The 26765-nt window shown below is 40.7% G+C and overlaps 1 protein-coding gene and 1 long non-coding RNA gene across 2 annotated transcripts in view; one reads left to right on the plus strand and one right to left on the minus strand.

Annotated features, from left to right (window-relative positions):
* Nucleotides 1–517: 517 nt before the first annotated feature.
* Nucleotides 518–26765, minus strand: part of CPM (carboxypeptidase M) — an 82800-nt gene continuing 56552 nt past the window's right edge. Inside the window, exons 4-9 of the mRNA XM_049625951.1 lie at nt 19239–19411; nt 17207–17391; nt 16334–16504; nt 12635–12787; nt 2753–2901; nt 518–760 (exon numbers count right to left, since the gene is read on the minus strand). Coding sequence (XP_049481908.1) covers nt 518–760; nt 2753–2901; nt 12635–12787; nt 16334–16504; nt 17207–17391; nt 19239–19411 — 1074 coding nt within the window. The remainder of the gene's footprint in view (nt 761–2752; nt 2902–12634; nt 12788–16333; nt 16505–17206; nt 17392–19238; nt 19412–26765) is intronic.
* On the plus strand, nt 754–16819 carry LOC125919328 (uncharacterized). The gene is made up of 2 exons (XR_007456728.1): nt 754–2695; nt 10217–16819. It is a non-coding gene; the product is annotated as an uncharacterized LOC125919328 (long non-coding RNA).

Below are 26765 nucleotides of genomic sequence, written 5' to 3' on the forward strand. Positions count from 1 at the left end.
TCTCTCCTCAGAACATCTGATAAATGAAATTTTCCAGTGCTATCATTTCTCCACGTGCTGAGAATTAATTATATTTGGCACTAGTAATTACTATATATCTTCACATCTAGCATTCACCACAGGGTTTTGTATATAGTAAGTAATCAATGAATGTTCATCTTCATTGCTTATATTCATCTGGCTCTCTGTATACAAAATTAGCTCCATTTTTTTCTTGCAGGAACTTCTTTCTTGATTCTCAAGTTTTTCTTACAAATTTCTAAGACAACTTCAAGATTGAGCATAAGTGGATAGTTCTCGAAAGGTAGGTATCTTCCATTCATCAAGACTAAATCATTGCTTTTGTTATCACCACACATAGCTTGCTGTGATTTGGAAACAACCATTTATCTTCTTAGGGAAGGACCATGAAGTTTATTCAGTCAAGGTCCCACAGTGGGAGTTGAGAGTTGCAGTAACCTGGCATGAGTAATCCCTGATTCCAGGTGATGATGGGGAGTGTGTTCCATATTTTGCTTTATTTGACAAATATGTGAAAGACAGTCACTAAAAATAAGAACAGACTAGGCTTTGTTGCCTCTGACTGGCTTGGCAAATCACTATATAGAGGAATCTTAGAACATGAAGGATTTGATACTGGGATAGAATCCAGTTGCACTCTGAATGGAAGTAAAATATCCTTTTTAAGAGCACTGAAGTTCTGGGATTTTTCTGGAATAACCACGTTTGTGAGGTATGGATCATGCCCTGGGACTGTAACCTGAGAGGAAACAAGAAACAATTATTTTCTATATGCTAACTACTTTGGATGTAAATTAAAAAAAAATAAAATTATAAAAAAATAAAAATGTTAAATAAAAATAAAAATATATTATCTTAGAAAAAGAATAAAGCCAATGACTTAAAAAAAAAAAAAAAGAATTATCTGAGTGATTTCAGATGTTTTGTGGGGCCAGCACTAAAAACACTGATGTCTATCTACCACTACAAGTGTGCCCTCTATGAAACACATGTAACCATCTGCCAGGCCTCCCCAGCTGGTAACCGCTTCAGTCCTTCTCACTGAATGAATTGTCCAATGCCCATTGATATGGACCACCGTTGCTAATGCTGTTGCCCCAAGAATTATAAAGTGAAATAAGACAGGTCCTTTATTTGGAGATGTAAGCCAGGAGAAGAAAGCCACAGACTGTATCCCCATCATTTCTATGGAGAGCAAAGGTAAAGAGTTGACAGTTTCCCTTTGTCCCAAGTCTGTACTTATATCCTGATTGGGTATCGATATTATTCGTAAGTGGAATTCTTTTTTTAATTTATTTCATTTTCCTTGCAGCTGATCTAAGTGTACAAGTTTATTGCTTCCTCAAAAAGCTTTGATTTTACCCAGTTTTCTCCATGAGTTTGAGTCTTAAGCTAGATTTATTTTTTTGTTAGATGTCAGAAAAAATACGACAAATGCTAACCTAACTACAGACCATGTCCACTAAGAAATACTTTTACTATATATGGTAGAGAGGGAAAAGAATGGGGAAAATCATTTATTGGGCACTAATATATATTTCAGTCATTCATTTCAGCTTCCAAAGTCTTGCCTTCCACTCTTATTCCAGAACTAGTAGCTAAAGCCAATAGGTACTACGTTAGTCTAACTGGAAATGAACAATTCATAACTTTGTAAGTGTGTGACTTATTTTTGGGATTACATAAAAATAATTTAGCTTCATTACAAGGAGCCCCTTCCCCTTATCATAGAATGGAAATGTCAGTGTAACAGGAACATAAGGGGCCTTTTAAGGCAAAGATTCACAGTGAATTGATGTCTTCCTGGTTCTAGGAGAGATTCTTAACAAGAGGATTAGCAGTTGATGAGCCCCCACTGCTGAGCACTGTGGGGATCACCTACGGAACAGAGAAGCTCTGAATCCTGCAGTTGTATAAATTGAAAAGCATGCCTTTCATTATTTCACCTTTATAAAATACAAGGCCAGTTTTTACTACAGAATAGATGACTTTTTTCCCCAGGAGTCACTCTGTACAGAACGACTACCATAGCTGGGATCAGACTCACTAAGCAAAGCAGAAGAATCTTGAGTTTCTTAGAGAAAGTCAAATCAAAGAGGAATGGGCACAGCCTGGTCAACTAAATGAGGTACTTCATTTAATTCATTTACAAAAACCCGTTTGCGCTCAAACTAGTCCAAGCCTCCTCCTAGGAAGAAATGACTCAAACATCTTAATAGAATTAAACCTGGAACTTTACTTGCATTGATTGGAACTCACCATCATTTGCTTATGAAAGGGCTGCAAAATAGGTCGGTCTGTGGATCAAATTTTATTTATAATGAATTCTAAGGAATCTGTGCCCCAATCCACTTACTAGCAGAAATTATGTTTCATGAAATGGGTGTTAAAATGGTATTCCATGAAGCTTGGAAGTACTTTGGCTACATTGTTTAATTATTGTTATTAATAAGGGTCATTCTGTCTTTTATCATAAAAGGGATCAAAAGAAATAGAACTTGGCTTCTATTAAAAACATTGCCAGTTGGGGAAAAACATGATTTTTTTGGTTTGTTCCTATCACTCTCACCCTCTCCCACTCCCTACCAGATGCCATTGTCTGATGTTGTCCTTTCCTTCTGTCCTGATGTATCTACTTCTGGGACTTTCCAGACTTATTTCAGATTCCTTCTGGGTAAGTATTGCAAGTTCTAAAGTGTTTTAATAACAATAACTAGGGCTGTATACTTACATTTATTATGTAGGACCCAGGCAAGAGAAGGAGATAATACTCTCCAAATTTGTTGGTTCTATAAGGGCAGATATGTTTTCTGTTTTGGACTTCTACAATTACATTGGGTAACGGATTTCCATTCTGATCAAAAACTTGACCCTTTACACCTGCAAGACAAAAAGAGCATTAAATGTTAATACCGTGTTTTATGACATATAAATTCTTGTAGTTACTTAAGAAAAATAAGCCCAATATTTATTAAGTTGTCTTGATAATAACAATAAAGTATTTAAGGGAAGGTAAACTGTTTCCAAAAATTGAGATCTAATTGTCATATAACATTATATTAGATTCAGATGTATAACATAATGATTTATTTGTGAAATGATCACCATAATATATCTAGTTAACATAATTCAAAATTTTTTCTTGTGATGAGAGCTTTTAAGATTTACTCTCAGCAAATTTCAAATATACAATACAGTATTAACTGTATTCATTGTGCTAAACATTAAATCCCCAGGATTTATAACTGGAAGTTATACTTTTTCACCAGCTTCACCCATTTTAGCCGCCCCGTGCTTCTGGCAACTGCCAATCTGTTCTCTACAAATCAGTAGGAATTTTTTGTTTGTTGTGTTTTTTAAGATTTTATTTTTAAGCAATCTCTACACCATATATGGGGCTTAAACTCAACCCTGAGATCAAGAGTTGCACACTCCACTGAGCCAGCCAGGTGCCTCTGTTTTTTGTTTTTTTTTTTTTTAATTCTACATAAAGGTGATCATATGGTATTTGTCTTTCTCTGTCTGACCTTTCACTTAGCACAATGCCCACAAGGTCCATCCATGTTGTTGCAGATGGCTGGATTTTTTTTTTTTTTTTTTTGTATGAAGAAAAAGTGATGTGCATATACATTTTCTTTATGTGATCATCATTAGACCCTGAGGTGGCTTCCATGTCTTGGCTATTGCAAATAATGCTGCAGTGAATGTGGGGGTGCAGATATCTTCTCATATCAAGTTAGTGTTCGATTATCTTAGGATAAGTACTCAGAAGTAGAACTGCTGGATCATACTGTGTAGCTCTTTATTAATGTGAGGAACCTACATAGTGTTCTCCACAGTGACTGCACCAGTTTACATTCCCAGCAACAGTGCACAAGGGTTCTCTTTTCACATCCTTGTCAATACTTGTTTCTTGTGTTTTATTTTTAGCCATTCTGACAGGTGTGAGTTGGTGTCTCATTGTGGTTTTGATTTGCATTTCCCTGATGATTAGCAATCTTGGGCACCTTTTCATGTACCTGCTCGTCGTCTTTGGAAAAATACCTCTTCAGATCTTCAGCTTAATTTTTAAGTTGGATTGTTTGGGGTTTTTGTTTTGTTTTGTTTTGTATGTTTGTTTTTTGCTGTTGTGTCGTAGGAGTTCCTTATATATTTTGGCTATTAACCCCTTACCAGATATATGATTTGGAAATATTTTCTCCCATTCGATAGGTTGCCTTTTCATTTTATTGATGATTTTCTTTGCTGTGCAGAGCTTTTTAGCTTGATATAGTCCCACCTGTCTTATTTTTTCTTTTGTTGCCTTTGCTTTTTGGTATCAAATCCAAAAAAATAATTGCCAAGACTGATGTCAAGGAGCTTACCACTTATGTTTTCTTCTAGGGGCTTTATGATTTCAAGTTGCATATTCAAGTTTTTAATCCATTTTCATTTTTGTGTATGATATAAGACAGTGGTCCAGTTTGCTCAGCACCATTTATCGAAGAGACTGTCCTTTCCCATGTATACTCTTGGCTCCTTTGACATAAATGAATTGACCATATATGCCTAAACTTATTTCTGGGCTCTCTATTCTGTTCAATTGATGTATGTGTTTGTTTTTATGCCAATATCCTACTGTTTTGTTTACTATAGCTTTGAAGTATAGTTTCAAATCAGGAAGCTTTGTTCTTCTTTCTCAGATGGCTATTCAGTGTCTTTTGTGGATGCATACAAATTTTAGGGTTGTTTGTTCTCTGTGAAAAACACTGTTGGAATTTTGATAGGTATTGCACTGTGTAGATTGGAGTTGTATGGACTATTTAACAATATTAATTTTTCTAATTAATGGATTATCTTCATTTATTTGTGCTTTTAATTTCTTTTATCAAAGGTTTATATTTTTCTGTGTACAAGTCTTTCTCACTTCCATGGTGAAATTTATTCCTAGGTGTTTTGTCAATAATGCAGTTTTAAATGGGATTGTTTTCTTAATTTCTCCTTCTGATAGTTTGCTATTAGTCTAGAGAAATACAACAGATTTTTGTATATTGATTTTGTATCCTTCAACTTTACTGAATTTATTAGTTGTAACAGTTTTTTGATAGAGTCCTTAGGGTTTTCTATATATAGTATTGTGACTTGAAAATAAGTGAGGGTTTTACCTCTTCCTTTCTGTTTTGCATGCTTTTTATTTTTCTTACCAAACTGCTCTGGACTTCCAGTACTATGTTGAAAAAAAGTGGTGAGGGTAGGTGTCCTTGTCTTGTTCCTGATCTTAGAAGAAAAACTTCTACTGTTGATTATGAGGTTAGCTGTAGGCCTTTCATATATGGCTTCTATTATGTTGAGGTACATTCCCCTCTATACCCACTTTGTTGTTAGTTTTTCTAAATGGATGTTAAATTTTGTTAATTTTTTTTTCTTCATCTATTGGGATATTATTTTTGTCTCTCATTTTGTTAATGTGGTATATCGTGTTGATTGATTTGTGGATGCTGAGCCACCTTTGCATCCCTGGAATAAATCACTTGATCAAGGTCCTTTGAATGTATTGTTGAAGTTGGTCTGCTAATACTTTGTTGAGGATTTTTGCATCTGTGTTCATCAAGTATATAGGCTTGTTATTTTCTTGTAGTGTTGTTGGTTTTGCTATTGGGGTAATGCTGGCCTTATAAAATGAATTTGAGAGTTCTCTCCTCTTCTGTTTTTTGGAAGAGTTTAAAGAGGACTGGTATTAACTCTTCTTTAAATGTTTGGTAGAATTCACCAGTGAAGCTATCTGGTCTTGAGCTTTTGTTTAAATTAGGAGATTGCTGGCATATTTTTTATTAGTAGTAAAAGGTCTGTTCAGATTTTCTATTTTTTTTCATGATTCAGTTTTGGTAGGTGTATGTTTCTATGGATTTAACGATTATCTAGGTTGTCTAATTTTTTGATGTACAATTGTTTAGTCTTTTATGATCCTTTGCATTTCTGTGGTATCAGTTGCAACATCCCTTTCATTTCTGAGTTCTTGCTCTCTTTTTCTTGGTGAGTCTAACTAAAGGTTTATCTTTAAAAAAAAAACAGCTCTTAGTTTTGTTGATCTTTTTATTGTCTTTCTAGTTTTTATTTCATTTATTTCTTCTCTGATCTTTGTTCCTTCCTTCTAATAACTTTGGGCTTAGTTTGTTCTTTTCCCCTAAGTTGAGAACAAACTAAGTTGAGGTGTAAAGTTAGGTTATTTTAGATTTTTAAAAATTTTAATTCCAGTAAACATACAGTGTTATATTAGTTTCAGGTGTAAAATATAATAATTCAACAATTCTGTGAGATCTCAGTTTCTTACTGTTGGCATTTATCCCTATGAACTTCTTAGAATAGCTTTTGCTGCATCCCGTAAGTTTTGCTATGTTGTGTTTTTATTCGTTTCAAGGTTTTGATTTTTCTCTTTTGAGCCACTGATTGTTCAGTAGCATGTTGATTCACATCTGAATATTTGTGAATTTTCCAATTTTCTTCTAGTAATTGATTTCTAGTTTTATACCACCATTGTTGGAAAAGATGGTCAATATGATTTCAGCTTTGTAAACTTATTAAGACTCATTTTGTGGCATGACATAAAATTTATCCTGGAGAATGTTCCATGTGCACTTGAAGAAAATGTATATTCTGCTGCTGTTGGATGAAATGCTCTGTGTTTATTAAGTATAGCTGGTCTAACGTGTCGTTTAAGGTCAGTGTCTTCTTAGTAATTTTCTGTCTGATCTATCCATTGGTGAAAATGGAATATTAAATCCCATTACTGTTATTATATTGCTGTCTATTTTCCCCTTTAGGTCCGCTAATATTTGCTTTATATAGTTAAGTACACCTATATTAGGTCTTCTTGTTGGATTGGCTCTTTTAGAATTATATAATGACTTTGTCTCTGATCACAGTCTTTATCTTAAAGTCTGTTTTTTTTTTTGTTAATATAAGTATAGCTATCCCAGCTTTCTTTTGGTTTCCATTTCCATGGAAAATTTTTCCATCCCTTCACTTTCAGTCTGTGTGTGTCCTTTTGTCTTGAAGTGAGTCTTGTGAAGGCAACATACAGATGGGTCTTGTGGTTTTTTTTTTTTTTTTTTTCTTTTTCCTCCATCCAGCTACTCTATGTCTTTTGATAGAAGAATTTAGTTCATTTACATTATAGTCATTATTGATAGGTATGTACTTATTGCCATTTTGGTAATTGTTTTCTGGCTGTTTTATAATTCCTTTGTTCTTATTCTCTTCCTTTGTGATTTGTTGGATTTCTAGTGTATGCTTAGATTCCTTCATCTTTTATGTATCTATAGGTTTTTGCTTTGTGGTTACCTTGAGACTTACATAATACAGTCTACTTTAAGTTGATAATAACTTGATAGCATTCCAAACCTTTGCATGTTTACTCCCTCCAGCCCACATTTTACATCCTTTTACCTTGGGATAAACAAATTATTGTAGCTATATATTTGCTTTGTTTTTTAATGCTTACAATAGTTTTATAAGTGATAAACCCACTACCTTTACAACATTAGATTATTCGGAATTTTATTAAATATTTTTTACTAGTGAGGGGGGCGGGGTGGAGGGGTGGTGGAAGAGAGAGAGAATCTTAAGCAGGCTGCATGCCCAGCACAGAGCTGACATGGGACTCAATCCTATGACCCTGGGATCATGATCTGAGCCAAAATTAAGAGTCAGATGCTCACCTGACGGAGCCACCCAGCCACCTCTTCCAGTCTTGGAGGAGTGGTCTTTTGTGGATGAACCTTATAATTCAACTCTGCCCTAGCTCTTGGTTGTTTCTCAAACCTTTGTGTTTGTCTAAGCAGCCTACTTTATTCTTAGTAGATCCCAGTAGTTGAAGTTGTGCCAAGACCTGTCAGTACCTAGATTGAGGCTGATTAGAAGCCAGACCTTCAGGCAGAGGCTCTTAAAGTATCCAAAAAACCTTTCAGGGGGAAGACTGGGGACTGGATGTGTCTCCCTGCTCCCTTTACACTGAGCCCTGGGGTGGTAGCCAGTTAAGAACTATTTGTTTGCCAGTGTCCTGTTGAACCCATGAACACGAACCCCACTGGCTACCAGAGCTACCAAGAGGTACCAGACGCTTGCATAAACTCCTTTTTGGGAGACACTGGTGACCTGGAGGGAGAGAGAGTGCAAACATGGTGTCTGCTGGCCTCCATCTTTGGAGAATATTTCAGTAGACCCCTAGATGTGTGTTAAATCTAGGTGTCTGCCCTTCAGGCCAAAGCTTTAAGAGCAGCAAATAGGCCTCTTTCACAAAAAAAAAACCCAAAAAAACAAAAAAAACCCAAAAACTGGGTATCTTTCAATTGGTGGGCTCTGCACGAGGCCCTGGCAGGTAGCCAACTGAATCTGTATGAATCCTTGAAGTTCGATATAGCCTTGAGGGTCTTGTGGATGCAAGTCCCATGGCTTTCAAAGCGAGGTGTTTTGAGGGATTGTCTCTTTGGTGTAGCTCTTAACAGTAGGGTGCCAAATATGGGGTTCAAACCCTTTGCGGCTCAGGGAGAAGCTTGGAGGTGTAAGTTCCTTCCTGATGTGTGCCTGCACCAGGGACGGGGGTGTATGGCAAGATCGTGTCTCAACCTCTCCCACTCATTGCAATATAGTTTTATACTCCCTCACCCAATGTGTAGGAATGGCTCAGGTAGTTTTTGGGTTTCTTTCAGAGGAAATTGCCCCATATGTAGCTGTAGATTTGGTGTGTCTGTGGGAGGAGAGGAGTTCAGGATCCTCCTACATTGCCATCTTGAACCAAAACTAGGAAAACTTATTTTTGGATGTAACTTAAAATACAGTCAGGCTACCAATTGTATATATAGGCTAAATCTGTTGTCAAATATTCCATTAATAACACAGATTATCAAAATGAGAGAACACAGATGACAATCTAAGTCCATTCCTTTCCTTTCCAAGTTGTCTACTCAGTCACCAAACTACTATGACATTGCCCTCAGTGGATTCCATTAAATCCTAAACTAAAAAATGCCAGTGTATTTACAAAAGGGGGTGGGGAGGTGCCTGGCTGGCTCAATCAGTGGAACATGTGACTCTTGATCTTGGGATTATGAGTTTGAGCCCCATGTTGGGTGTAGAGATTACTTAAAAAATCTTTTTAAAAAGGCCAGTGTACTTATAATAAGATACTTATCTATGCAAGGGACTTAAGAGTTTTGTCTCCTGGTCAAACTACATGTGAAACAATTATAATCACAAGATTGCTTGGAATCATGGAACTGATTGAAGGTGTCTTATTACTAACAACAGGAGTGAACATTTAGTGACCAGTTAGTATGTTTCAGGCTCTATGGCAAAGTGCTTAATGTGCATATTCTCTTTGAATCCTCACATCAATATTATCACAGTTTTACAGATGAGGAAACTAAGGCTTTGGATTATTAACTAACCTTAAACTCGTACAGCTAAGTGGTACAGCATGGCTGTAAATCCACACTAATCCCCAGAGCCCCCACTGAATCCAGGACCACACCCCACCCCTCAAAATTTCAGGAGTACAGTTGACAAAAGGCCATTTATATTTAAAGACTCTTCTCATTTTAGAGGCGCCTTGGTGGCTCAGTTGGTTGGGAATCCAACTCCTGGTTTCGGCTCAGGTCGTGATCTCACAGTTCATGAGATGGAGCCCCGCATCAGGCTCAGCACTGCTGTGCGGAGCCTGCTTGGGATGGTCTCCCCCACCCTCTCTTTTTTTAAGTTTATGTATTTTGAAAAAGAGACTCTTCTCATTTTAAATGTTACTTTTCACCTTCTAGTTTGCTCACTTAATGACAAATCATCTTAATGACGTAAGACTCCACAATGAAAAAATGACCCTGAACTATCCCCAAACTATCTACTTTGTAATTATTTACTAGAGCAGAAAAATATGAGGCACATACTAGTTTCCTTCAGAAAAGTTTAAAATGAAACATCTTTGTCTCAAACATTAAACAGACTTCTGGTTGACCCAAGTTGCCTTTTACTTTCTTTCCTAATTCTTGACTCTTCATTTCCCCCCCCAGAGAAGGAATTACTAAATGTTGTATTTCCTTCTAGCATTTTCAGAAGACATCAGCTATGTTAACCTCAATTTTCATGTAATTTGTTCTTTTACCTCTTCTAAAAGTTTCGTTTATATTTATTTCTCTTACTTGGTATTTATCCTTTTGGTCTTTAGGTAGTACCCAACCACAAACATCAGTCGTAAGTTAGTAGCCTGATTATGCATTTATTCGTTGGGTATCAGTGCCATTATTCTTTGAAGAAATACTTCCATCCTGCCCTTCTTAGGAAGTCCTTTGACACATTAGGTAAGTACAGATATGTCCTGTCATCACAGCTTTGTGTGACAGAAAGAACCCAGTCAAGTCTCAGTGTAAATCCCAGCTCCTAGGACTCTGTTTCATCACCTGTAAAACGGGGGTGATATGTACCACCTTCCAGCCCCTTCTATTGGTGCAGGAGGCCTTTCCTTCCCAGACAAGGTAGGCCGGAGACTTCCAGATGGGTCAAAGTCTCAGAGGCGTCTTAAGCAAGTGATGAAGCTAAGCCAGTGAATGCAAACACAGCTTGACAAATACCAGTACTTTCTTTAAACCACAGTAATACCCCTAAGAAGGTGTTTGCTCCCATCATCCCTAAGCAAAGATATTCTTTGGCTTCCTACTACATACCAAAATTGAGAGACCTTTTCCATCCAGTAACAGTAACCACACTGTCAACATTTTGAAATCGGTTTTCATTATTAAATTAGAAAAAGAAAATGCCTGCCTCTGTCTTAAACCACAAGGGGGCAGGGTTGATGTGCTTTATATATACTTTTAAGTAGATTGTGCATACCTGATTATAGGGACAGGCAGATAAATACTCTTTATGAAACCTAGTGTAAATGGACTTGTAAGCCCTCCAAATTAAGAATTACTTAACATGCTATAATTTGCATGTTAAGTGACAGTTTATAAAGCTCCTCGTTGGCATTATTAGGTCACCATGATATTTCAGAGCCCACCTTAATTCAGTGCTTAGCAAATAACTTTTACTGCTAGACTGAAATTCCAAAAATAGTGCAGTTATGTGGAGCATATTCCTTGTCCAGCTTGCAGTCACGCGTTGATGTTGATGGAGGAGAAATTTTACAATAGGCAGAGGAACACATTAAAGGTAGAAATACAGTAGAAAGGCTAAATGTGCCTCGTGAGGAAAATCTAGTGGTGAAATACCAGAATAGTAATCAGGAGAAGACCCAAAACAAAGCTTGATGATGTGAAAAAGGAGAAGGACCCAATAATCTAAATAAATGCTAATAATGACTTTTTAAACATCTTATCACAGAGAATCAGCCTACTTCATGAACTGGCTGAGACATTTGACACAGCCCTGTGAATTCACCACTAATCTTTGTGTGCTTGTGTTTTTGGGTGGGGGGCAGTGGGGGGAGGGTGCTGGAGGTTGGGGATAGAGGTATGAAAGGAGGGAGGGGCATCCATTTTAGGGATATGGAACCCAGAGAAGCCCTTAATTGTCCTTGCACTCAGCCCTGTACCCCCTGTGCTTCTGACTCTTCCCTTCCTCAACTGCCTCTGTCTCTTTAGCAGGTGGAAAGCTTTGGCGTGAAGCACGCAGAAAATTCCAGGAATTGTGCAGCTATATAGCAGGCCTATGAGGCAAACCTCTTCAACACAAACACACACCTTCTACTTGGGCTTGATGGGGTAGCAGAACTATTGTGCCAATTTCTGATACGTTTCTTCCCCCAAGCCATATGAATGGAGAAAACTAAACTCTGGCAATGCAGAAGAGCCTTCCACACTCTGCCCAAAGAGACACAGCCTGGTTAAATACATTTGAACTCCCTGAATCCATCACCATCACAAGCAGTATGATGGTTTTTAAAGCAAGGTCCCTGAACCGGCAGCAGCATCTCCTTGGGAAAGATTAACCAGTCAAGGCACACTAAATCAAACTCTGGGGATGTGTTTTAACAAACCCTCCAGCGAGTCTGCCATACATGTTCGAGAACAAACACTCTTGCCACATTTAGCCTGTCTGTCTATGACAAAGGCTAGATAGCTGTCAAAAACCAGACTAGACTGGGAAGGTTCCCAGGACCAGATCATTTGGCAGAGTTGCAGGCTGTGAGGGGTTTGAAGCTAATGGTGCCAGGTCACCAGCCCAGGACTAGAAAAAATGCAAAATGGCATGTTCAGGGTTCTCTGGATCTATGATATTGTGTGACAAGTGGCAAGCAAACTTGGCATTTTCTAAATGGGTGATGATGTAACAGAGTCATAACCTGTTTTCCTGGATCTCTTGCCAGATTTCTAGGGCTTCAACATGTAAAATGTGAAGTACTGTGGATTTCATACCCCTACACTGAGTAGCATACCTCATGCTCTCTCTTATATGAACTGACAAGCACTGTAACTCTCACATGCTGCAGATATTCATACAGGGAAAATTCTTCATCATTAGTTCTGGTACTAAAAATGAGGCTGTACCGAGAAAACAAACAGGGACTTGCATTTTCTCAACCCAAACATTTTGCCAGATACCATGTTTTGTGTTAAGAGGAATTAATAAGAAAAATCTTACAAACCTAGGTGCACCTGTTTTATATATTCAATCAATGAGGCTTTGTTTTTATTCCAGAAGAATGGAAGCTTCTCCTCATGAGGATATTTACAGCACGACAGCTCCAATGTAATTTCAAAACACTGGGCCCAGATGTAGTTGTAATCTTGCATTCCACCTAAACACAAGCATATTTAATTTTTTAAGGTCTAAAATTGGAACAGAGTCAAGTATCCTGTACCTTGGGGACAAATGAATCCGTTGCAAAGAAAGTACATTTAAACAGGGAAAGATGAATTTGACATATTAGCATATAAAGTCACGGCCTGCCATTTTATTACCCAGGCATGAACAGGCAATCCTAAATGTTCCCATATGGGTAACTGGATCAGAGCTAAGGTTCAACTGTGCATCAAAATCAACTGAGGGGCAGGGGAAGGGTCAGCCTTTTTTTTCCCCCCGATCATACATTACAAAAAGGATTCATCAATGTACATTTCTTCTGTGAAAATCATTTTAAACTGAGAGTGATACTTCTAAAAAATGTTTTTGCAAACCATTCATAAATACACATGTAAGCTAAGTATACTCATTCGGCGGAATAATAGTGGCTGACATTTAGTGAGTGTTCACTATTACTGGGCACCGTTTGAAGAGTTTGTCGCCCATATTTTACAGATGGGGAAACAATCGCTTACGGTAAGTAACGTGCCAGTGAAGGCCGAGCCCAGAGCACAGGCTGTCTTGCGGGCCCCGTGCTCTTATGACACGAAACTGCTTCAGGGGATGAAAGAAAGGCTGCTGTGCTAACTTTCGGGAGAGAAGGGACCCAGGCCCCCTTGCGTCCGGGGCTGCCGTCACCTGTGCTCAGTTTCTGGTTCTTACCTCTGAAAACCCAGTTTTCAAAAGGGTATAATCATATTTCCTATCTTCTAAGATGCAAGATTTTCATATTTTAAAATCTCTGAATTGGATGTGTCTTAAATTTGATGGCTAAAAACCATCATTGTGGCATGAGTTTGGCCAGAAACATTTGTTTTTTCTTCCTTGGTGGTACCGTGTATTTTCCAACCAGTGGCATCTTGGATTTTGAAATATGGTAACTTTGAAGGAAGGACTTTCGGCCAGATTTCAACTTGTTGTACTTGATAATCTGCCTATAAAATACATTCTCAATTCCATCAGGGTATTTCGGAAGTACTGAATTAGAAAAAAAAACTCATACTAATAGTCAAAATACATCAAAATATTATCTAGATTAATATCTACGTAGATCTAGATTCTAGCAGGAAGAATTTCTATGTCCTTTCTAGATCCTTTACTCACCTTCTAAGTTTTGTATTTCTCTCTGAGATCATTTTCACCAAGAAATAGAAAACAGAAAAAAGGACGAGAATAATAAAACAGAAGCCCTTGGCTGGACGGCTCTCGGACAGAAAGAATTTAAATGCCAAAACAGGTGTACAGAGCACGCAGGGGTGAGAATGCTTACTTGTGGAGAGCGTGTGCGCCTGTGGATGAGGCACGCCGGGCCCCGAGGACAAAACCTCCAGGCTGAGCCAGGATGCTGTGTTCTAAGCTCCTCAACGTAGCTGGCTCTGCCTGCATTTTCCCTCAGGAGACACAGCTGACACACAGCGACACTCGAAACAATTCCCAACGGCGACACCAGGTTCCTAGCTAACCTCCCGCAAGCACACCTGGATGTGTCCGGAAGGTGACAGACAGGGCGGGAGGGAGCCCTGTCCTCCCTGGGGGAGTGCTGAGCAGGGACTAGCCTTGCGGGGCGGGGCGGGCTGTGCCTTGTCCAACAGAGAGTGGGGGTGCAGTGCTGTCTCGCTGGCCCTGCAGCTTCCAGTCGTGGTCTGTGCTAATTCACATCACCTGGAAAGCTGGCAGAGACACACAAGTACCAGCTTGTGCAAGGCTACCTGACGGTCTGTGTGTGGCCTATCGCCCAAGTACGGCCTATGGCCTGCTAGAGGTAGGTCTCAAACGGGGCCCTCTCCGCTGAGCAACGAGACCCCCTTCCAGCCCCCGGTCTCCCCTGGCTCTTCCGCCCTAGGTCCCTCTGTTCTCTCAGGCCCCTGACTCGTGTGAGTTCTCTTACACCCCTCAGCTTCTTCTCCCATTGTTCCTTTTGACAAGAATATTCCCCCCTCCTGTGACCCCCACAAGGCAATCTCCTCCCCTCTCTCACCTGGCCCTCCTGTTCCACGGACAGAAAAGTGGAAGCATGCCCTCACCCCCCCCCATACCCAGCTGGAAAATCACTTTTGTTTAGCGTGCAAAATGGCTTTAAGATCAAGATATTTCTGGAGAAACGGGAACCCTCTTGCACTGTTGGTGGGAATGCAAACTGGTGCAGCCACTCTGGAAAACAGTGTGGAGGTTCCTCAGAAAATTAAAAATAGACCTACCCTATGACCCAGCAATAGCACTGCTAGGAATTTACCCAAGGATCAGGAGTAGTGATGCATAGGGGCACTTGCACCCCAATGTTTATAGCAGCACTCTCAACAATAGCCAAATTATGGAAAGAACCTAAATGTCCATCAACTGATGAATGGATAAAGAAATTGTGGTTTATATACACAATGGAGTACTATGTGGCAATGAGAAAGAACGAAATATGGCCCTTTGTAGCAACATGAATGGAACTGGAGAGTGTGATGCTAAGTGAAATAAGCCATACAGAGAAAGACAGATACCATGTTTTCACTCTTATGTGGATCCTGAGAAACTTAACAGAAACCCATGGGGGAGGGGAAGGAAAAAAAAAAAAAGAGGTTAGAGTGGGAGAGAGCCAAAGCATAAGAGACTCTTAAAAACTGAGAACAGGGGCGCCTGGGTGGCTCAGTCGGTTAAGCGTCCGACTTCAGCTCAGGTCACGATCTCGTGGTCTGTGAGTTTGAGCCCCGCGTCAGGCTCTGGGCTGATGGCTCAGAGCCTGGAGCCTGCTTCTGGTTCTGTGTCTCCCTCTCTCTCTGCCCCTCCCCCGTTCATGCTCTCTCTCTGTCTCAAAAATAAATAAACTTAAAAAAAAACAAACTGAGAACAAACTGAGGGTTGATGGGGGTGGGAGGAGGGGAGGGTGGGTGATGGGTATTGAGGAGGGCACCTTTTGGGATGAGCACTGGGTGTTGTTTGGAAACCAATTTGACAATAAATTTCATATATTGAAAAAAAAAGATCAAGATATTTCACGTACAAGTTCAGCTTATTTTACAAACCAGAAGATCTGGCAATAGCTGGATCCCACTAGTGCGTGGCCATAATGAGCTGGATCAGCCGCTGTCCTTGTTAGATGCCGCAGAAGCATCACATTTCTCCAAGGTCTTCTCTACTCCCTCCTGCACCCTGGCTTTACAGTATACCTCTGGGGTACGCTGTACCTTTTCTAAATCTCTCCTTTTTATTCTAATATGCTGCCACCACAATTATTTATTTGCACATGGCTCTTCCTGTTAAACTTGAGGGTAGGGTCTGTGTTCTGTCCATCTTTCTTGGCACAGTTTCTGGCTCAGAGTAGGTAAATGCTGAACAAGTATCTGAACATCGCTCAGTCAGTCACCCCCCACTGCTTTTGTGACATTAGCTGACAGAGACACAACTGGAGGGACCGCACCGTGCCAAACAAACTTTGACAACTGCTGGGGTCCACAAAAACCAGCTGGCACATGGGGAGGAAGTCAATAAGGAGAAAGCTAGAGGAGAAACTCACCTTTGAGTGGATACCAAGAGTAGCCATTTGTAATTCCATTAGGAAAGTTCATCTTAGTTTTACACTGATCTCCTTTCTTCATGGTGGGATTTCTTGAAGCATAGGTATGTGCAAGGTGTTGAAACACATCGTCATCAGGGGTTATGCTACGGGAGTATAACGTCCCAGTTGCTGTGTGTGAAAAACAAACCGAGGCCTTTCGGTTGGTGTTGGAGGACGTGGAAACACGCAGCGCCCGGTCAGCAAACTTGCTGTCCGGTCACACAGGAAGGCTCTACTTTACTAGAGGGAAGCCCACCCCCTGCCATGAACGCTCCGCTCCCTTCTGCTCTTTCTCCTAGTTTTTAGGGAATATACGCAAAGTAGCATCACACAAAATACACCACAGCCATATTCAAAGGACTCCTCCATCAGCTCATAAGTACCCTCTTAGTCCCTCTTGCTAATTTCTGGAGGGCAGGAAACTTTCCTTACGTACCAGGGGGGTAAATAAAGCCACTGTACTATTTTAAGTCCCTGGTACATACCTTATCCCACAGAGTTTTAAAAGGAGTCGGCAATTATCGCTCATGATTAGCAAAGAAAGGCAAGTTCTCGTTTTACGTTCTTTCAGTCATGTTGCCTCTTGTAGGGTGTTTTAACCCAATTTTATTATTTTTCTGATGAATCTCAAATAATCCTGTCGGGGACCAGCTCAGCCACACCGCCCATCTACGGTTTATCAACTGAGGGCAGGACGGCCCAGAGGGGAGACGCGGAGGCCCTTTTACCCTGGCAGAGAAGGCAAGCCGAGGAAGATCCGTCCCCTCCAGACGCAGAGCAGTAACTCCACTCTGGGCTCAGAAAGCCAGAGCTGGGGCCGTGTCTGCCTACCTGGAACACCATTGTCAAACGGGTAACTCGCCACCAGGGCGCCGCCGTGGAGGTTTGCAGAGAGGACGAACGTCTCTGTTTTCAGCCACTCCATGACAGCTGCGGTTTCAGGCTGCCTCGATACATTATTAAGTTCAAAAGCATCCGGGAAGTTTCTATTCAGGTCATAGTAGTTACTATTTTCCCTTTAAAAGAAAGAATATTTTAGGTTTTGTTGATGGTATGTGAGGAAGTAGCCTCATGCAACATGCAAACCTTTTGTCTGGGCACCAGCTGTTTTTCAAAATGCGACTATAGGGCTGGGGATGGTTGTCTTGGTGGCCCCCGATGAACCACACCTGGCGTTCACATAACCTGTGGTCCCCTCCCGTGTGACTTGCTCTCACCAGTGGAATGGTAGCTATTGTGATGTGAGCAGAGGTTTGATAAGTGTGTGTGTTTTAGGGTTTTGCTCTGGGAACGCTCCCTTTGGGAACCCTGAGACTCCGACATTAGCCATGTGAAGAGTCCGTGTGGAGAAATGAGAAACCCAGGTGACAGCCAGAATTGAGACTCTACACATGTCCCAGTCCAGCTGTCTCAGCCACATGGTGGCTGAAGCTCCAGACACATGGTGCAGAGATTGGCCAGCCTTGCTCTATCTTGTCCAAATTCCTAACTTCTACAATTGAGGGTAAATAAAAAAGGTTTAAGTCGCTAAATTTGGGGAGGGTTTCGTTACATAGCAATTGATAACAGAAACGACAGGAACATACTACTTTACACAAATATATTTCTGGAAAGTGGACCGGCCATGTTTAAATATGCTAGAAAACCCTAAAGTTGAGTGCAATCAAGTGGTGAGATTTTATTTTTGGTAAAAGCAAACAAATGTTTGCACAAATATAAATGTATACTAGACATCTGAGAAATTCCAAACTTCCTGAGACAGAGTTCAACAAAATAAACTGTTTAAATGAGAACTACTACAAGACTCCCTCTTCTTTTTTGGTTAGTTCTTGTACTGGCTTAATAAACCAACCAGTAATTACTGAAGGCCTAGCTAGGCCCTGGGGATTTAACAGTGAGGAACACAGGCAACAGGATTCCTGCCCCCGGGTAGCTTATAGATTTGTGAGGAGACAGACATTCAAAGAGAAATTAGACCTTAGGGGTACTTGGGTGGCTCAGTCCGTTGGGCGACGAACGTTGGCTCAGGTCATGATCTCATGGTATGTGGGTTCGAGCCCAGCATTCGGCTCTGTGCTAACAGCTCGGAGCCTGGAGCCTGCCTCGGATTCTGTCTTTCCCTCTCTCTCTCTGTCCCTCCCCGTTTGCATTCTATCGCTCTCTCTCAAAAATAAACAAACTTTTAAAAAAATGAAAAAAAGAAATCAGACCTTAAAATTTGTGCTATGAAGGTAAAGTGGCAGGTGATATGAACCAAGGACCTAATACAGGATAGGTTAGGGAGGGAGTCTTTGAGGAAACATTGATTAGCAGTGTGAGGGGTAAGGAGCGGGAAATGAGGTGTGCCCACTGCCTGAGGCGAGAAAGAGCCAGCTCATTCCTGGGGACCGAGGGGACTCTGAGCAGCTGGAGTGGGGTGAGCAGTAGGGTGGCCACAGGAGTAAAGCAGCCTTCTTCAGGACGTCCCTTTTCATTCTCAAAGCTGTGGCAGCCTGAAGAGTTTTCAACATGGCAATGACACGACACGTGCTATGAGCTGGTTCACTAACAAGGCCTTGGGCTACTATCTGATGAGGGCCTTGTTGTTTTATTTTTTATTTTAAAAGTTTGTTTCTTTACTGAGAGAGAGAGAGAGAGAGAGAGAGAGCGCGCGCGCGCGCGCACACTCTAGCAAGCGAGCTAGGGAAGGGCAGAGAGGATCCCAACAGGCTCCACATTGCCAGCCTGGAGCCTGATGACGGGCTCAAACCCATGAACCACGAGATCATGACCTAAGCCGAAATTTAGAGTCAGACACTTAACCAACTAAGCCACCCAGGTGCCCCATGGTTGTTTTGTTTTAAATAGACTAGCCCATCCTTACCTTCCGTTACTGTAGAAACAGTCAGGCTTTACGACACCTTCAAATCCATCTGGGTTCATTGAAGGCATCAAGTGTATCCGGGTACTGTTGATTAAATTTGTGATTTCAACATCTTTTCCATCATTGGTTACGAGATGTTCAATTAAATGGAGCAGCAGCTCCCGCCCAACAGTCTGTGTTATAGAGAAAATGGGACATTACTAGGTCAGAAAGAAAAACAGTCTCCAAAGCGCAAATTCCCCATCAAGGGCTTCTACTAGATAAGTTTGGTATTTGAAACCCAAACCAGTTGTGAGATCACTGTTTCTCAAACATACGGATACTCTGGCAAGTGGCAATCAGTCACTGGTGTGCTGAAAATTATTTGTTAGCAAAAATTAAAAAAAAAAAAAAAAGTTAATTTTTTTAAAAAAAAGTACCCATCTATAAATAATTTGCTTTTTAAAAAATGAATTAGGTAGAATAAGTGATTCTTATTATGTTTCCAATTTGTTTGCCTTCCAGAATACCTTCTGGAGTGGTGGAGCAGAGGTGGTTCAGAGAGGGCGAGGGAGCGTGTGTCTCCATGAGAATGCACGCTGTGGCCAGAGGCTGCCATGCCTGTCTCAGTGGATGACGGACTGAGAACCACTGCATTAGATGTATGCAGATTTTTTTTTTTTTAATTTTTTTTTTAAGTTTATTTATTTTTGAGACAGAGAGAGAGCATGAACGGGGGAGGGTCAGAGAGAGTGGGAGACACAGAATCAGAAGCAGGCTCCAGGCTCTGAGCCATCAGCCCAGAGCCCGACGCGGGGCTCACTTCTTTAAATTGGCTCACTCTTCACTTACATGAAAAATGAAAACCTTTGTGTCATTTTGCTAGATATGTTTTTTTTAATATGAAATTTATTGTCAAATTGGTTTCCATACAACACCCAGTGCTTATCCCAACAGGTGCCCTTCTCAATACTCATCACCCACTTTCCCCTCCCTCCCACTCCCCATCAACCCTCATTTGTTCTCAGTACTTAAGAGTCTTTTATGGTTTGCCTCCTTCCCTCTCTGTAACTTTCCCCCCCCCCTTCCCTTCCCCCATGGTCTTCTGTTAAGTTTCTCAGGATCCACATAAGAGTGAAAACATATGGTAACTGTCTTTCTCTGTAGGACTTATTTCACTTAGCCTAACACTCTCCAGTTCCATCCACGTTGCTACAAAAGGCCATATTTCATTCTTTCTCATTGCCAAATAGTATTCCAATGTGTATATAAACCACAATTTCTTTATCCATTCATCAGTTGATGGACATTTAGGCTCTTTCCATAATTTGGCTATTGTTGAGAGTGCTGCTATAAACACTGGGGTGCAAGTGGCCCTATGCATCAGTACTCCTGTATCCCTTGGGTAAATTCCTAGCAGTGCTATTGCACTGGGTCAATAGGGTAGGTCTATTTTTAATTTTCTGAGGAACCTCCACACTGTTTTCCAGAGTGGCTGCACCAGTTTGCATTCCCACCAACAGTGCAAGAGGGTTCCTGTTTCTCCACAGCCTCTCCAGCATCTAGTCTCATTTGTCCATTTTAGCCACTCTGACTGGCGTGAGGTGGTATCTCAGTGTGGTTTTGATTTGTATTTCCCTGAGGAGGAGTGACATTGAGCATCTTTTCATGTGCCTGTTGGCCATCTGGATGTCTTCTTTAGAGAAGTGTCTATTCATGTTTTCTGCCCATTTCTTCACTGGATTGTTTTTTGGGTGTGGAGTTAGGTGAGTTCTTCATAGATTTTGCTAGGTATGTTTCTAATGTACATTTTTTAAAAAGTAGGACTGGGGCATCCAGGTGGCTCAGTTGGTTGAGCGGCCGACTCTTGATTTCAGCTCATGTCATGATCCTAGGGTCATGGGATAGAGCCCCGTGTTGGGTTCTGAGTATGAAGGCTATTTAAGATTCTCCCTCTCTCTCCCTCGGCTCTTAACTGGCATGTGTGCACAAGCGCACTCTCATAAATAAACAAATAAACAAACAAACAAACAAATGCAGGACAGTGAAAATAAAAATGGTCATATCCACCTAAAATTATGTATCACCAGTGATCAGGAAACCAAAGACTTATGAGAGAGAGATCTTGCTTTATAATCCCCAGTGGTGAAAATTCACCATATTTAAAAAAAAAAAAAAAGTAATTTACACTTCAACCTTATTATAGAAAGATTTGATGAGGCTACATCAATTTGTCTCTCTATTCCTGGGTTCAATGAATCTACTTCTGAGTAAGGAATGTTTGCCTCTTACCTAAGATCAGATTGCTGTTGAGGGGTTAGTCAATGGGGAAGCGGGGCAGCAGGTGATTAAATAAGCACAGTGCTGTAGATGCATTAATGCAGGCAGCGAGCGGGAAGAGTTTCCGATTACAACTCCACTGTATCGATTCACCGTTGTGACAAAGGATGAGCAATCCTCGAATGGTAATTTCTCAACTTTGTTCCCCTCACTGGCAAGCAAAGAAATCATATTTTTATCCTAACGAACACAGAATTGAAATGGGGACTAAGAAAATTTGGGATATGTGAATTACATATTCATAGATAGCCATGAATTTCAGAGTGGAAATATATTCAATTCTGACTTCATTTTTTCCTACTTATTTCTATCTTCTTCTGCTACCTTGAATTTTGTTTTTACAGTCAAAATTCTCATCTTAAAAAAGTCCTTACGAACTAATAACCAAAACAGTCAAGTGACCCATACACTAGGTTTCCAACTCTGTTTTGGAAGCTTGAGCACTTCTGGAAGCAACCTCTATGAGCTACTTCCCCAGCTACCCAAAGCCAGCGGAGGAGGGGCTGGTGACTCTTATTTGTGAAAAGTTGCTTTACATGTGGAAAGTGTGGTGATTTAAGGAACATTTAGCCAATGGGTTGGGGAAGAGGAGAAGGTTAAGGAGACGGAGGAGGAAGTGACCAGGAATCACTTGTAGCTCCTGAAATTTCTAAACACTGGTTGGGGCTGTTGGATGGTTCAGTTAGAGGGATGAATCAGGAAGAACTCAAGGCCCATCTGAGTCCCAAGTACAGGGGGAGCCATATCAGAATCCTCATGTAGTTCAAGCTGTGACTTTCCCTCAACTATCTCAACTGTACATTCTCAAGCGTGACAAAACTCAAGACATGAGCTGGCAAAGACATCCATCCAACCTAAAGCAAATGAAAACAAAGAGTAAAGAAGCTATGATTAAGTTATAGAACTAGACTGAGCAACTGTGGGAGAACAGGTACAGAACAGAATGTAAAAGTTAAGGTTTATAATTAACAGAGGGTGGGGGCTAGGGAAGAGGAGACGAGAGAGGAAGTTTTTATGGTAGTGGGTCGTAAGATACTATCAAGAGCTAAAAATTATATAATTTCAAGTTTTAATTTAAATGCTAGTTATTTAACAAATATGGTAAAATTGGCTTCTGGAGTAGATTTCAGTGATTTATCACTTACAGACAACACCCAGTGCTTATCACAACATGTGCCCTCCTTAATGTCCATCACCCACCTAGCATATCCCCTGCCCACCTCCCCTCTGGTAACCATCAGTTTGTTCTCTATAATTTCTTGTTTTGAGAAAATATTTATCAAGTTCACCAATTATTTTAGTTTCACTTCAGTTTTATTCTGTTCAAGTAAAATGAAATCTCCTACTTCTTAAAGGGTAACATAGAAAATGACACATTTTATTTTATATCCTTTAAACCTTCTCATTCTCTTACTACAGAAATCCATAGATCTCTAGAGTAATGTCTGACACATATTAATGATTACTTCTGAATGATTTTTATTCCTTTTATTTTTCTAGTGTCACTTTTTAAAGAAAACCTATATTATTTTTTTACAAAAACAATAAAATCATGATTCTTTCAAGTAAACAAATGTAAAGCCAAAGTATCTTCTGTTTGTCTCCACATTCCAAAACAAATCGCAAGTCCTTAACTGCAGAGGATAAATAAAAATCTTGGAGATACAGTAAAGGACCAAGTAAGAGTTAATTTAAAAATTGCTGAGGACGGCACCTGGGTGGCTCAGTCAGTTGAGCGTCCAACTTTGGCTCAGGTCATGATCTCACAGTTAGTGGGTTCGAGCCTCGTGTCGGGCTCTGTGCTGACACCTCAGAGCCTGGACCGTGCTTTGAATTCTGTGTCTCCCTTTCTCTCTGCCCCTCCCCTGCTCATGTTCTGTCTCTCAAAAATAAACAAACATTAAAAAAAAAAAAAGATGTGTTTAAAAAATAAATAAAAATTTTAAAATGTTGAGGTAAAACAGACAAAATTTCAGGGAGTTAAAGTTCTCTTTTTCTGTTGGGCTATATTTTGTTGCCTTTGTAACAGTATATGGCAAATATTATTCAAATTAATTCTTCCCAATTTTAATGTAAATGTTTCAAGCACTCATTCGTGTTTCATGCAAAACCTCCCTTCTTTAAATTTTGTTTTAACGTTTATTTATTTTTGAGACAGAGAGAGACAGAGCATGAACGGGGGAGGGTCAGAGAGAGAGGGAGACACAGAATCTGAAACAGGCTCCAGGCTCTGAGCTGTCAGCACAGAGCCCGACGCGGGGCTGGAACTCACTGACTGCGAAATCATGACCTGAGCCGAAGTCGGATGCTTAACCGACTGAACCACCCAGGTGCCCCAAACCTCCCTTCTTTAAAATTAAGTCTTTGAATATGAAACCTTAGGAGTCCAAATTTTAAAAAAGAACATGGTCAAAACAATCTCTATTAACTTAATCAGCTTTTCAGTTAGTATGCTCACTTCCTTTCTGTGGGTGTAGACTTTGTATGAGAATCCCTCATTAAGAGACTGAAAGACTGGATGAACGCACCAGCTTCTGGAAACTCACTGATCTGCCAGTTAAAAGGGTAATAACCCAGAAAGCAAAAAACAAATTCTCCATCAGTTTCAGCTTACAGTCAAGGTGGAATTTGCTAGACAGATAAAAATGAGTGTTCTAGCTCTTTAAAGAATGTTTCTTAACAGTAGAGAAAATTTTTGGAAGAGTCTGCAATATAAATAACATGTTAGGGCGGGGGGGGGGGAGAGAGAGAGAGAGAGAGAGAGAGAGAGAGAGAGAGAGAGAGAGAAAATATCTCAAGCAGCCTCCGCACTGTCAGCATGAAGCCCAATGCAAGGCTCAAACCCTGAGATCATGACCTGAGCCGAGATCAAGAGTTGGTTGCTTAACCGACTCAGCTACCCAAGTGTCCCTGAACAGTTGTCAATACTGAATGACTTTTACAGAGGGGAGGGCTAACAATTCTGATCATGCCAAGGACTCTGGATAACTGGTCACCCTAGTCCAGCCTCACCAAAAGTAGAGATGAAGAGAAAAAAGACAATTACAGGACAAATTTAATACATGCTTAAAAGGAATTAGACACTTCACCTGCAGTAAAGATTAATTTTGTCTAACCCCAAAAAGAAAAAATTAATGATCCAAAACCACGCTGCATTAACTGAGAACATCTTGCTAGCATTTGGGATAATGGTGGAAAAAAGAGCTTGGCCAATGGCATCTGGAAGGACAAGCTTTAATTTTTTTGTTTGTTTTAGTATATTTGGAACCTGTACCACACATTGGCTACACATTCCAGATTTTCCAGCACATGCAAAATTCAGATATTATGTCTTAGTGTTCATATAAACCGTTAAAATACCTCCTAAATACAAACATCTAGGGATACAAACTACATCCCATAAACTCTTTTTTATTTTTTTATTAAGTTTTTTTTTTTTGTTACATTTACTTATTTTTGAGAGAGAGCGCAGGCGCGCGCGAGCGAGAGAGCCTGAGCAAGCACAAGCGGGGGGGGGGGGGGGGGGGAGCCACAGAATCCGAAGCAGGCTCCAGGCTCTGAGCTGGCAGCACAGAGCCCCACGTGGGACTAAACTCACAAACTGAGATCATGACCTGAGCCAACGCTGGACGCTTGACTGACTGAGAGCCACCCAGGGGCCTCTCATAAACTGTCTCCTATGCCTAGAAGGTGTGTGAAAATCATTTATCCATTATCCTTTATTTTTAGGTTGAAAAATACGGTCATTGTTATCCAGGGAGTGTTTTTGCTTTCAATTTATATATCTAGAATACAATAAACTATAAGGTAATGCCACACAAACGTGAAATTCTAAGTGTGATGTGGCTATTTCAAAAGTCTATACCCTAATAACCCATCACAGTAAACAATAATTCACTGATGTTTAAGAAGTAGGAGCTTAGAGGGGGGGAAAAAAAGAATCCAAATTGGCGATTCAGTTAAGCATAACAAGAACATAATGAATACCTACCCCCCATACTACTTAAGACCATGGGCCCTGAGGTCAAGGAACCTTGTGAACCCAGCCCATGACCTGTACTTTGCCTATTTACTGGATTAGCTTAAAACCACTGGCACTCAACTTTCTCAGTACATAGTCATGTCAAACTTCAATACTTCCATTAGAGAAGAATCAGAGATGTCTTAACAATGTAGAGATTACCCAAGATTTTTTTTTTTCTATGAAGTTTAAAAACCATGGGCTAGCAGACAGGTGCAAAACAGTGTGAGGAGGCCTTGAGGAAGGAACACGGAGAGTGACTTTCTTAGGCTTCTCTTCTGTGCCCACCTGTAGGCTGAAGGTATGAGATGGTCCCAGTTTCAGGGCATGGTCCCAGTTTTCAGTAGAACTCTGACTGTAGATGATTGGTTATAGTTCATTACAGAGCCAGTTAACAGCAGAGAGGGGAAGGGCAAGGGGGACGGAGACCCCATTCTCAAATGTCAATATTTGTGGAGGAAGGGAACGGTAGGGAGCCCACTCAGTGTGTTCCGGCATCATCCCTTCCAGTGGGAAACACTAGACCTCAGATGTGTCTGCATGGCCGATTCGGAGCCTGCATAAATCAAAACTAGAATTGGGGCTTCTATAATGCAACAGGTCAGTGTGCGTGCAAATGGAGGGCCCGGATGAACTAGAAGACACCTGCTAGTCTTATTAAAATGAGAGAGGTAGAAACCAGAAACACTTCTCCGGTGTTGTGCTGAAAAGAGCACGAACATCAGGTGACAAAGGTTCGTCACAGGCAAGTGTGACAAAGGCTGATCAAAGGGCTCTCTGTTAGCTACCCCGTGTGATTCCACGGGAATCAAGGAGGGGAAAGCAGGGAGTAGAAAAAAGAAAGGGACAGAGAGAGGACCTGGATTTATTCCAGGGTTACTCTAAGAGCTCACCACCTTCTACATGATGAACCAGGCCCAATCTTCTCATTGAATGGCACTGCAACAACCAGGTAACCATCCAAACAAAATTAATTTGTGACAGATCACAGATCTATACATAAAAATGAAAACAATAAAAATGGAACACGTAGAAGGCAGCAGAGAGAGTGAAGGAGGCAGATCCATAGCTGGGTAAGGCTCGGTGCTCAGGCTCGGATTTGGACAGCGTATGACCGGCACAAACCTGGTTCCCTCCTGGGTAACCGGGACTAAGCAATACGCCTGCTGCAGAAACGCTCAAAGCAC

Source organism: Panthera uncia, chromosome B4 (genome assembly GCF_023721935.1).
Source record: "Panthera uncia isolate 11264 chromosome B4, Puncia_PCG_1.0, whole genome shotgun sequence".
In the NCBI taxonomy this organism is placed as follows: domain Eukaryota; kingdom Metazoa; phylum Chordata; class Mammalia; order Carnivora; family Felidae; genus Panthera; species Panthera uncia.